General features: G+C 41.6%; 1 protein-coding gene across 1 annotated transcript in view; it reads left to right on the top strand.

Annotated features, from left to right (window-relative positions):
* LOC144799857 (sodium/glucose cotransporter 4-like) overlaps nucleotides 1–12,614 on the top strand; it is an 803,794-nt gene that overhangs the window by 255,752 nt on the left and 535,428 nt on the right. Inside the window, exons 6-7 of the mRNA XM_078671442.1 lie at nucleotides 1,379–1,459; nucleotides 9,354–9,559. Of these exons, the coding sequence (XP_078527568.1) occupies nucleotides 1,379–1,459; nucleotides 9,354–9,559 (287 nt within the window). The remainder of the gene's footprint in view (nucleotides 1–1,378; nucleotides 1,460–9,353; nucleotides 9,560–12,614) is intronic.

The raw sequence follows: 12,614 nt of genomic DNA, 5'->3' as shown, positions 1-12,614 counted from the left end.
GGTATTTTATTAGTAACACGCTTGTCTAAAATCAAGTATGATAGGAGTTATTCCCCTGGGTCCTATACAGCCTGAAGTGACTTGTTTTTTCATGCCCAGGTTGTGTGAATGTGGGGAGCGAGCAGAGCACTTTGTGTGTGGCGTCCTTACTTCTGTCGCTATATAGTCACATGTCTATGGTTGTGGGAGGGATGGCACATGATATATCTTGGTGCCATGTTCTTTTCCGCCTGTTTTTTATGAGTGTTTGCACCCTTTCGCTTAATATAATAATGACACAAGTGGGCTTTCCATGGTCCTTTGTCTTCTTTCTGCTGAACCATGGCGGACTTTATATCCCAAGGACCTTGCACACTCATTTTCTTGCGTATATATTATTGCTGTTCACCTACTTTGAGTTTGATTGACCAAGATGTGATTTGATTAATGTCACAAAATAATGAATTATGAATATTACAATATTATTTTAACCATGATAGGTGTCAACACTGGGGAATACCTTCACCTCACCCTGAAATGGATAACTGTTGTGTATTATGAGGGGATTTCTGGCAATTGAACCTGGGAATAATTTGAACAGTTATTTATAGAAGAACACTTCTTTGTGAGATGCCTTGCATCAATACATGTGGCAGCGGAAACATAATTTGCAAAATGGATTCACTGAGCACAATGTATTTAAGAATCATGCACTCCTCTCTTTGCTATGTTTCACCATACACTTATACAGTCACACTCAAGCTTTAAAATTTCTTACGGCATAGGGGAAGATAATGGGCAGGTCCCCATCTTTGGTGGGGTTGCCTGTGCATTTGCTACCTTATTCATGTGATTGGTTTTTATTGGCATAGGAAAGATCAGTTATGAGTGTTTGGCTACCTTTTTAATATATCTGTTCTGTCATGAATTCTGCAGCTTTTTTATATGTAGAATTGTTTGTGTTATTTGGTTTGCTTCTGTATTTTTTTATGTATCATTTACAACCCTGAGGAAGTTCATTTAGAGCCCCGAGGAAGTTCAAATGTGTTTGAACAAAATGAGCTAACTGTTTTGCTGGCTATCTTTACGAAATACATTAAACATTTTAAAAAATTAAGGGTTAAAGGATACAGAACTCTGGACTTTCTAATTTGTGGATGCACCATGCAGTGATATTGTTCCCATTTGTTGCTGCTCAGGCGTACTAGCATACAATAGATGGAACTGTGAATAAAGTGCACCAAGTTTGGATTGGAAGAAACTGCGTGGGAGGTGTAATGGCAGGTGGCCACATTTTTTTTTTATGTAACTATGCGTGTGAATCAAAGATTTAATTTGGAAGGTGCAACTTCAATTTCCGATCTTTTAAAGTTTTGAACTGATTAATTTCCCATTGCAGGTGGTCTAACTGCGGTGATTTATACTGATACACTTCAGACTGTGATAATGGTAGTTGGATCATCTGTCCTTATGTTCATTGGTAAGTAACTATCATATAATAAGAGACACATTGCACATTTGGATCTGGGATTGAAGTAGTATTTGGAGTAATATTGTTGTTTATTTAGTATGCCATGGCATTAAATTAATTGGGGTTTATTTACAGTCTCAATCATCCTCTTTTTTTATTTTTTTAAATGTATTTTGCAGTTAGTAGAAAAAGACATACACAAATAAACAATTCATCCGAATAGCAAAAACAATGTAATACTTAATAAATGCTTGTTGATTAACATAAATTCAAAACCTAAATTTCAATATTTCAAGAATATAAGCAAAAATGACCCTAATTCCCACCCCAAATTTTATAAAACTTTGTTAAGGCTCCTGCTCTTTGAGAGTATTTCTTCTCCTTTGCCTCAATTCAGGACATCTTAAGTAACCACTGCACAAATGTTGGAGAGTCAACCTCTCTCAATCTGTGCAATATCAGAGATTAATTTTTGTCCATTGGTGGAACTTTGTGGAATCTTACATAGTTTTTATGTAATTCCACAGTATTTTGGAAGAGTCAAATTATGCAAGTTCTGCCCACCCATAGGTGTAATTTCCAATTGAGAGCTGGAAGCTATGGTGTGTTTGGTATCTTAAAAATTATAATGAGAACCCCTATTTAATGGTAAAGTGGCTTTTTTGATTGCAACATTGAAAATGCCACTTTTAGAAATTTGACAGAACAAGAAACCTAGCTACCACTTATTTACACAGACAGAGGGCCAATTTCTTAGTTTCATTGGTCCTGTTTATTTATTTAACCATTACTTGACATTTCATTGTATTTTTTCAACACTTCAAAGACGTCTGAAATGGGAGATACACCGTATCTCCCGTTTCAGACGTGTTTGAAATGTTGAAAAAGTACAATGAAATGTGAAGTAAAGGAGTACACCAGGGCAGAGGAGAGAGCAGAATAGCAACACATCTTTTTAGCTTTTATGCTCTCTTTTGTTCAAGCAACGCCGGCAGCAACTCTACTTAATCCACTGCGTTGCATGATGTCTATATAAAATTGACCCTAGATTTTATTGATTTGCCCAAGGAACCAGGGTCATTCATTCTCACATACATACTAACAATCACAATGTCCAACCACATCTGTACTCCCTTTGCAGCTTGCCAGTGTCAAAATTAGTACATCTGTGTTCAAGGGGAATCTTCCAGCTTATTTACAATGTTGACAAATTTGCATCTACCGTTTACCAAGCTTTGGCTCTGAAAGCTAAATTTAAATAAGGACCTAAGCATGCCTCCCCCCGCCCCCCATTGATTAAGGAGGCCATTAGGCAATCTCATTAGGAAGACTCCATGGGGGACTTCCCTTACCTCAGCAGCATTGTTTTTATTTAGAAAGAACCCAGTGGCCCTGTGGTTTCTCAGCATTGCAGTTTCTTCCAACCTAACAGTTCAAAATAAAAGCTTTGCACACACTCAATATTCAAGATAACTCAAGCTAGCCATCAGTTAGAAACGTCAGCAATTTATTCATCTTCAAAACAATTTAAATGCAAAGTAAAGTCAAAAAGAGAAACCCAGTGCCTTTAGGTGTTCTCCTCATGCACCTCCATAGCACCTGAGGCACTCCAATACAGGCTGAAAATGCTCATCCCACCGGTGTAAAATTACAGATTGTCCATTTTAAGCATATGTATAGTGCTGATCGTATGATAGTTATATTGGGAATGTTTGGGGCATCTGGTATGCCTTTTAGAATTTTAGAATATCAGTCTAGTTGATTATTATTATTATTATTAGTATTAGTAGTTGTTTTAGTAGTAGAAGTAGTAGTAGTAGTCTTTCTATTATTACTATCAATATCATTATCACTATTACTTAAAATAATACTACTAATAATAAAACATATGTACTTCATTATAATTCACAATGATGAACTATATTAATTTCATCCTAATGAGGTAATATTAAATTTTAAATATGTAACTTTTTGTAATATGAGTAAACGTGTTTACTATTCCTAATACTATTTCTACCACTCTTATTACTACTACCATTACAACTACTAAAAATACTACTACTATTGTTTAATGTCATGATACAACAATATACACATATGACTACATATATTAGCATTATAATACAAAATAGTGAACATACAAATTAATTAAAGAGCATTTCATCACATTTTGTGGCACTACATCGTGTCATTCTACACAGGCATTGGCCTAGAATTACTGAATGAAAGCATGCTTAATCACTGAAAAGAAAATCCAATTTTCCGTATTTTACTGTTTTTAACAATAGATTCAAACAGAAAAAAATATTATGTGCGTTTTTATCGATAAGAAGCAGTAAAAGGGGAAATCTGCGAGGCTTTATTGTGAGTGAATTCATTTAGTAATGCTCCATGTATATATGTGAAGGGTTCAGAATACACAAGTGCTTTTAATGCTGGACAAAAACATTTATCCATCTTGCATGAATGGTCACTGCTAGTAGAGAGTGTTTTTCAATATAACAAAATTAGGCATGGGCTGAAAGTTCGTTCCGCTCGCGGAATTTGCGGATTTTCCGCAATTTCGCGATTTGCGCATCTCGCGAAATCGCGGTAAAATCCGCGAATCAGCGGGGACGAATTTTCAGCCAAGCACTTACAGGGTTACAGCAGCAGGTGCAAAAGTTGAAGCTAATTTTTTGTAACCTTTTACAAAAGGGTTACAAAGAAATTAACTTCAACTTGGGTACCTGCTGCTGTAAGCCTGTAAGTGCTTCCTGGCGCCTCGTTGCCTACTTGCAACTATTCTCTGACCCTGCTCTGACCCTTGAAGCAGGGTCAGAGAATAGTTACAAGTAGGCAATGAGGCGCCTGTCACGAAAATTAATCCTCAACAGGAAGCACTGACAGATATAAAAACAAGCATTTGCAATGCAATAGGTCTCGCATTAGGAAAGTTTGAGCTATTGGTCTAGTAAATGACAATTTTTTTATTTATGTGTTGGTTTTGAAAATAGCTAAATTAATAGCTTTGTCATTTACAGTGCCAATAGTTATAACTTTCACAAATGTGACACCTATAGCATTTGTAATGCAACATATTTTGTATTTACATGACTTAGCTGTATTGATATAACAACTTACAATGGCTTTTAATTTTTTTAAATAATTAATACTTAAATAAAAGTAATTTTAATTTATAATGGCAATAGCTTAAACTTTTGTAAATAACTTTTGTGAAGATTATGTTCAGTGTATTTTATTATGACGAAAATCCAAGAACAGAAGTGAAATATTAACATCTTTTTGTGACATTTGTAATAAAGTTTGAAACATTGAGAGAACATATTTGAACTAGTTGTTGTTGAATGGTTGCGCAGATTGATGCTGGGGTGGCGCTGAGTGGTGCTGTGGTGGTGCTGAGTGGTGCTGTGGTGATGCTGAGTGGTGCTGTGGTGGTGCTGAGTGATACTGGGATGGTGCTGAGTGATGCTGGGGTGGTGCTGAGTGGTGCTGTTGTGGTGCTGAGTGATGCTGTGGTGGTGCTGAGTGATGCTGTGGTGGTGCTGAGCGGTGCTGTGGTGGTGCTGAGTGATAATGTGGTGGTGCTGAGTGATGCTGTGGTGGTGCTGAGTGATGCTGTGGTGGCACTGAGTGGTGCTGTGGTGGTGCTGATTGGTGCTGTGGTGGTGCTGAGTGATGCTGTGGTGGTGCTGAGTGATGCTGTGGTGGTGCTGAGTGGTGCTGTGGTGGTGCTGAGTGATAATGTGGTGGCGCTGAGTGATGCTGTGGTGGCGCTGAGTGATGCTGTGGTGGCGCTGAGTGGTGCTGTGGTGGTGCTGAGTGGTGCTGTGGTGGTGCTGAGTGATGCTGTGGTGGTGCTGAGTGGTGCTGTGGTGGTGCTGATTGATGCTGTGGCGGTGCTGAGTGATGCTGTGGTGGTGCTGAGTGGTGCTGTGGTGGTGATGAGTGATAATGTGTTGGTGCTGAGTGATGCTGTGGTGGTGCTGAGTGGTGCTGTTGTGGTGCTGAGTGATACTGTGGTGGTGCTGAGTGATGCTGTGATGGTGCTGAGTGGTGCTGTGGTAGTGCTGAGTGATAATGTGGTGGTGCGGAGGGATAATGTGGTGGTGCTGAATGATGCTGGGGTAGCGCTGAGTGATGATGTGGTGATGCAGAAGGCAGAAAGGCACAAAAAGCAGTCTAACAAAGGGCAGAAGGGCAGAAAAACAAGGAAAAAATGAGTCTAACAGGGCAGAAAGGCACAAAAACGAGTCTAACAGAGGGCAGAAGGGCACAAAAACGAGTCTAACAGAGGGCAGAAGGGCACAAAAACAAATGAATAACAGAGGGCAGAAGGGCACAAAAAACGAGTCTAACACAGAGCAGAAGGGCAGAAAAACAAGGGAAAAATTAGTCTAACAGAGGGCAGAAGGGCAGAAAAAACGAGTCTTACAGGGGCAGAAGGGCAGAAAAACAAGGGAAAAACGAGTCTAACAGAGGGCAGAAGGGCAGAAAAAACGAGTCTAACAGGGGGCAGAATGAATCCCGCCATGTGTGTTTGTCCACGAAGATGCCACGTTTTTGAGCAATACCTCTACTCAACTGGAGTACTTTCTACTGTCTAATCAGTAAGTGCTCCCTTGTTGGCTAAATGTATAGGGGCAGATTAACAAAAACTGGCGCATCCCCAGGGATGCGCCAGTTATTGTGCGCCCAGTGGTGGCTGGTGACATTTGGAAGTAGGGGGGCGTAAAAGTTTGATCTGAGTGCTCGGTGGCGAGTGAGCCTAGCGAGTGAGTCTGACTGCCATAAGGTGGGTTTGTGGGGTCCTTCTCGCCATTTTTGTAATCACACTGACTATCCCCAGAGCTCAACTAACCCAACCAATACATACCTTAACACTACAGGCACACCAACACAGGCCCAAGTGATGGAGGAAAGCCACAATTCCCAGCGCCTAACTGGGCGTTGACCAAGCAAAACACAAGAAAATGAAGCACATTACAGCATCCACTGACCACACTTACTGAGGGATCCACCTGCTGGCGGGTCTCTGCAGTAGGAAGACCCATAAAGAACCCCTAATGACTGGCACATGACCAACTGAACACATTTACATGGGTGTTGGATGAGGTCGCATGGCACGCTACCCTATGAAGCTTCAATCTTATAGATTCCAACAACAACCTGCAGATAACATTGTACATAATGCACTCCGTACCCATTGATTACAGCTGCCGTGGGAGATGCTGTGCTGTGTATTGTCTAAAGTTACATAGAATGCACGTGTATGCACACGTCCACTTTCTGCGTGGTTTGCATGATTCAACTCCACTTCAAAGTCTTTCCCTCATAATTGTTTATAACTGTGAAAGTCTTTTTTTTTATTAGGATGACCACGTCATGCAGAGGAGTACAAAAAACGATTTTATGGCTCCTTACTAGCATCCTTGGCAGCGTGCCTTTAGTAAAAGTGGGTGGTGAACTGCGAGCACCTTGCTCTGGAACAAATGGCGCACTAAACACAGACATGTCTTTTTAAGAAACTGAAGAGTTTATTTTCCTGCTTTTCCGAGGTTGGGTCCAAAGACTGCCTGAAACTGACGTCTGAATGACATAGGAATCAGGCGGCAGGGCTCCCGATCTTCCATGCTACCACTTTTGCTTCAATAACCGCCTCCCTATCTCTCTGACCATCTTAACTCAATAAATGATGGTGATTGACGTGCTAAAATGTTTAGTTTAGTGTGTGCTGATATAAACCAATTTCAGTTTTCTGGTGTGAGGAGCGCGGTGAAAGGCAACCAAACAATATTTTCTCGACCCAAGACATGCGCTAATAAAACAGTGCCTTATTTTCCCTCCTTCTATTTGTTGACGTTCCAATAATGCAAGATGGGCAGTGGAAAGTGCACCGTTTGCGGCACCTTCTGGAAAATCAAGTTCTGAACCCGATTGACTCTCTAATTCTCTACAGATTGCAAGATCCGTGGGGCCTATTGCGTCCCCACTCCTCAGCTCTACCCTGAAACTGTTTTTCTTCAATGGAGGTAGGGCATGGCTTAAACCTAGATGCTTCTGTTCTGTCTGCGAGAATAAAGGCAGCTCCAGCAATGCTCTGGGGGGCCCTATCTCCCCAATGCTGCATCAAGCCTTGCGCCTGCTTCAAGCAGGCGCAGGGCTTTGACGCAGCATTGGCCTACAAGTGACTGAGTGAAATCTTGTAGATTTCACACAGCCACTTTTAGGAGGCGTTCCTGCACAGGAACGCCCTCCCCTGTGCCAGAACGCCTCCTGATGGCGCAGGGCTTTACAACCTGACGCATCTCTCAGATGTGTCACGTTGTTAATACCCAGCACCATGGCGCATCTTTTGTGCTGCCGCTGCGTCACAAAAGGTCTCGGTAGAGGGTGGCAGTGGTGAACCAGAGGGTGGCAGTGATGAACCAGAGGGTGACAGTGATGAGCCAGAGGGTGGCAGGGGTGAACCAGAGGGTGACAGTGCTGAACCAGAGGGTGGCAGTGCTGAACGAGAGGGTGGCAGGGGTGAACCAGAGGGTGGCAGTGATGAACCAGATGGTGGCAGGGGTGAACCAGAGGGTGGCAGTGGTGAACCAGAGGGTGGCATGGGTGAACCAGAGGGTGGCAGGGGTGAACCAGAGAGTGGAAGTGGTGAACCAGAGGGTGGCAGTGCTGAACCAGAGGGTGACAGTGGTTAACCAGAGGAAGGTACTGGTGAACCAGAGGTGCTGTGATGAACCAGAGGGTGGCAGTCGTGAACCAGAGGGTGGCAGTGGTGAACCAGAGGGTGACAGTGCTGAACCAGAGGGTGGCAGGGGTGAACCAGAGGGTGCTGTGATGAACCAGAGGGTGGCAGTGGTGAACCAGAGGGTGGCAGGGGTGGCAGGGGTGAACCAGAGTGTGGCAGTGGTGAACCAGAGGGTGGCAGTGCTGAAACAGAGGGTGACAGTGGTTAACCAGAGGGTGGCAGTGGTGAACCAGAGGTGCTGTGATGAACCAGAGGGTGGCAGTCGTGAACCAGAGGGTGGCAGGGGTGAACCAGAGGGTGACAGTTCTGAAGCAGAGGGTGGCAGGGGTGAACCAGAGATTGGCAGTGCTGAACCAGAGGGTGGCAGTGGTGAACCAGAGGGTGGCAGGGGTGAACCAGAGGGTGGCAGGGGTGAACCAGAGGGTGGCAGTGGTGAACCAGAGGGTGGCAGTGATGAACCAGAGGGTGGCAGTGGTGAACCAGAGGGTGCTGTGCCCATACATGACCGCATGGGTTACTTCACCATGCAAGCGACTCGCGAACACGCAAAAAGCCCCGTGAACACGCAAAAAACCCCACAAACACTCAAAAAACCCAGTGAACACGCAAAAAAACAAAAATCCGCAAATTCGCACGAATTCGCGGATTTTGCGGATTGCGAATTCGATTTCACGTGAATTTGCGGAACCCAAATTCGCAAATTTCGCCCATACTTAAACAAAATTAACACTATTTCTAGGCAGGATACCATTTAGGCCAGAGGTAGAAGATAAGAGTGAGGTGATGGAAAAAGATTCTTCTTAGCCACCATAGTTTCAGAGGTCAGGCCTGCAAAACTCACCGAGTTGCAAGGACATGCTAATTGTTGTGATTGTTTGGGATGGTATAGCTGTGTGATGTTAGTTAAATGACACACATTCCACATTTTTTTTCAAGTATCTTCATATCTATGACTTAGTATTTTAGAAATCGCAGACGTATCTATTTCAAGAATATCTACTTTCAGTGTGTGAGAAAACTGAAAAGTTAAACAGGGTTTATCCAAATGATTCTTTTTCCACAGAACAAACCAAACCTGACTAACTTTCCGCACATATGAGGTTATGGGTCTGTATTTCTGTACAGTAAAAGATGAATCTATTTTCTTTTCAGCATTTAATAAGATTGGTTGGTATCCTGGACTTGTTGAAAAGTACATGACAGCAATTCCCAATGTGACAGTACCTAACACCACCTGCCACCTTCCACGTGCTGATTCATTTCACTTGTTCAGAGATGCTCTCACAGGTGACCTTCCCTGGCCAGGACTGATATTTGGCCTCACTGTAATTGCAACGTGGGTTTGGTGTGCAGATCAGGTAAAGGCCATTTATTTTACAATTTTGGTACTCATGATATATCTTCAATTCAGGCATGCACTGGTGTAAGGAACTGCAATACTGACTGAGTCATTAGTGCATTTAAAAAATAATGTTGCATTGACAGAGCTTGATTGGGAGTGAGATGATTTTTAGATATAAGGTCCCATTAAATTGCCTTTTGAGGATTTTATGCTCTTTGTCTACTTTTAAATTTCCAGATTCCATTGAGTTTCCAAGAACACCTCAGCTTTCAGGAAGATAATTCTATAACAATGGTCACTCAAACAATACAGTTCTTAAGCCAACTAATTTGAGTCTGTACTCTGGATAGATGGCATTTTTCCCAAAAAAAGATCCCTAAGACCAGCGCTGATGGCATTTGGAGGATTTAATGTGGTGATATTAATAAATTAACTCATTTGTTTCCAACCTATCACTACCTATTTGGGAGTTAGTACGTGTATTTTAAGGTAGAAGAAACTTCAATTAATCATTTAAATCTCATAACTAGCTCTGTGCTCTGAATTATACACTATAGTTCTTGGAACTTCACATGTTCATGAATATGTGCAGTTTAGACAGTGCAGATGATGCCATCAAACATCTTTGGAATTTCCACAAATCTAACAAAAATATGTTTTTTGAGACAGAATTGGGCAGTAGACTGAATAAGATGATACATTTTAGGATGAAGCCTATCTTCGTGTGGAAATAATGTATTCAGGTATAACATATAGACCCTTACCTTTCATCAAGCCAACAGAACATGAAATGATTAATCACTTCCTGATGTCGTGGACAAGGGAAGAACTGGACAACACTAAACCTGTAGTCTTAGAGGACCATAGTATCGACCAAAGTTTCATCTGTTGCATCCCCATCTGAACCTGAGGTTCAACAGCTCCAAATCAATATGCCTGGTTTATTTCAGATGGAAAAGTTACAGAGGCAAACCCATTAGCCTATGCCATATTCTCTGTTCATCAAGAATAGCCTAAATACAAACTAAATTAATGGTCCATTTGTACCCACATCAGTTCTATTAAACTATCCCTTTCACATGAAAAAGAACCAAGCATTGGCAAAGCCAATAGATGTCACCTATGAAACATGGCAACATGGCTTAAATGAAAGCAAAAAGTGCTATGAGGCGGTAAATGCTGGCTTCTTTATAGCAATTTTTTTTTTTACTTGAACATGCCTAATTGCACAAAATTAGATAGTACGCACACCTTAATTGCATAAATGGCAGAGCGGGTTCGGGTGGTAACAGGCGGGGGCCTGTGGAGAAAAAAACAGATGGAGGCAGGTGCGTGGAGGTAGAAGAATTGGACTGTTGGAGAAGAAATAGATGGGGCGGGTGGGTTATGGGGACAAAAACAGACAGTTCAGATCAAACTGCATCTTATTTCACTATATAATAACTTTTTGCCACCAAAATAACAGTGAAAAGCTCATGAAGTGGCATGATTGTATATTATACATTTGCTACAGACTTCATATGAGTGCAATTATGAACATTAGGAACACAAGGAGTAACGTGTAAGGAAAGCACTACAGTGCCTCATCGGGGGGAGTAAACACTAAACAATTAGTGAAACTATTTCAGCCTGTTTACAGCAACAACAAAACAAGCATTTTCAATGCGAAAGGTCTCACATTTGGGAGAATTAGAGCTTTTGGCATTGTAAATGATAATATTTTCACTAATGTGATTTTATTTGGAGTGGATGTGGAAGTGAGTGGAATTATGTGGATTACAGTGGAATTGATATTTGTGTAATTTATTTCGTGTGGTGGAAATGTGCGGTGTGCAATATATTTTTGTTGTGGAATTATGTGGAATGGTAAGGGACACTGGAATTATGTGGTGGGAGAAGGCCAAATTATGTGACAGGTTTGATTAAATAATGTGGTAAGAAAAGGCAAATTATGCGGCGTGATGCATCATATTTTCTAATAGTTTTCCTTTATTATTTTGTCCTTTTTATATGTGTTAATACTGTCTGGGTCATAAATTGCACCTTATTAGTACCAGTTCAGCACGCAGTCATAGCAATAAGCAACAGAAATGTAATGAGTCAAACTTTTAAAATGGCATTTTACCCAGTGCTACTGGGGTCAGTTATTATGCATTATTCTTTGATTGAGACTGTACTGTTCCTTCTGCCCAATACCGCCAGATTGTGCCATATGTCTGTATTGTTTGTAATGGTGTATTACGCAACTGTTGAATGAACAGATTTAATTTTTTAAAACAATAAAAAATAAAATAAAATGGCATTTTACAGCACAGAAACTCGTGTTGTTGCAATTTTAGTAACTTTTGAACCGTTTGAGCTAGAAACTTTTTTTATTTTACTCAAGATCTAAGTGCAGATTACGTAGCAGATGATGGATTATGAGGCAAATGCGGCAGTGTGACATTGACCGCACAATTGCATGATACCAGTGGACCTGGGTATCATCAATAGATAGTGTTGAGAGCTGCACAGAATATATAGAAATGATGGTAGAGAGGGCTAGGAGGTTTGCTGAAGAAGTAGTAAATTAACTAAAGGCAGGAGCAGAAAGTAAAATGGAAATGGAAATGCAAATCCAGTGTTTGTAAAGCTATTGCCCAGAGTCACATAGTGCTGAGCTGACCTGCCGCCGGTACGGGGATCTGAGCCCCCATGTTCCGGCGTCAGTCGCCTGGCCACTGCGCCACACCTCTTCAAAAGTGTATGAGAAAGAGCTAAAGAAGGGGGGAGTAGGCTACAGATGTCTGAAGAGGGAGCATTTGTGAACGCCGAAGATACCCTAAGAAGAAGAGTAGGGCATGTTTTGGAGGGATGGAAAACTTGAAAGAGTTTGGGAAAGAAATTGTGTTTGAAGAGTTGAAGTGAACCATATGAGAGAAGTGGGAAGAGTGCATGAGAGAGTGAGAGAGAGGGGGGAAAGGGTACGAGAGATAGCTGGCTGGCAGAGAGATTGCCAAACCTGTAACGTAGAAGTAAATGTCTATAATAAATTAACAAGAAACACATACACCCAACATCGTTAGCCAGCA

Source organism: Lissotriton helveticus, chromosome 1_2 (assembly GCF_964261635.1).
Source record: "Lissotriton helveticus chromosome 1_2, aLisHel1.1, whole genome shotgun sequence".
NCBI lineage: Eukaryota > Metazoa > Chordata > Amphibia > Caudata > Salamandridae > Lissotriton > Lissotriton helveticus.
Note: the sequence above shows the minus strand (reverse complement) of the source record. Positions and strands in the feature narration are given on the sequence as shown.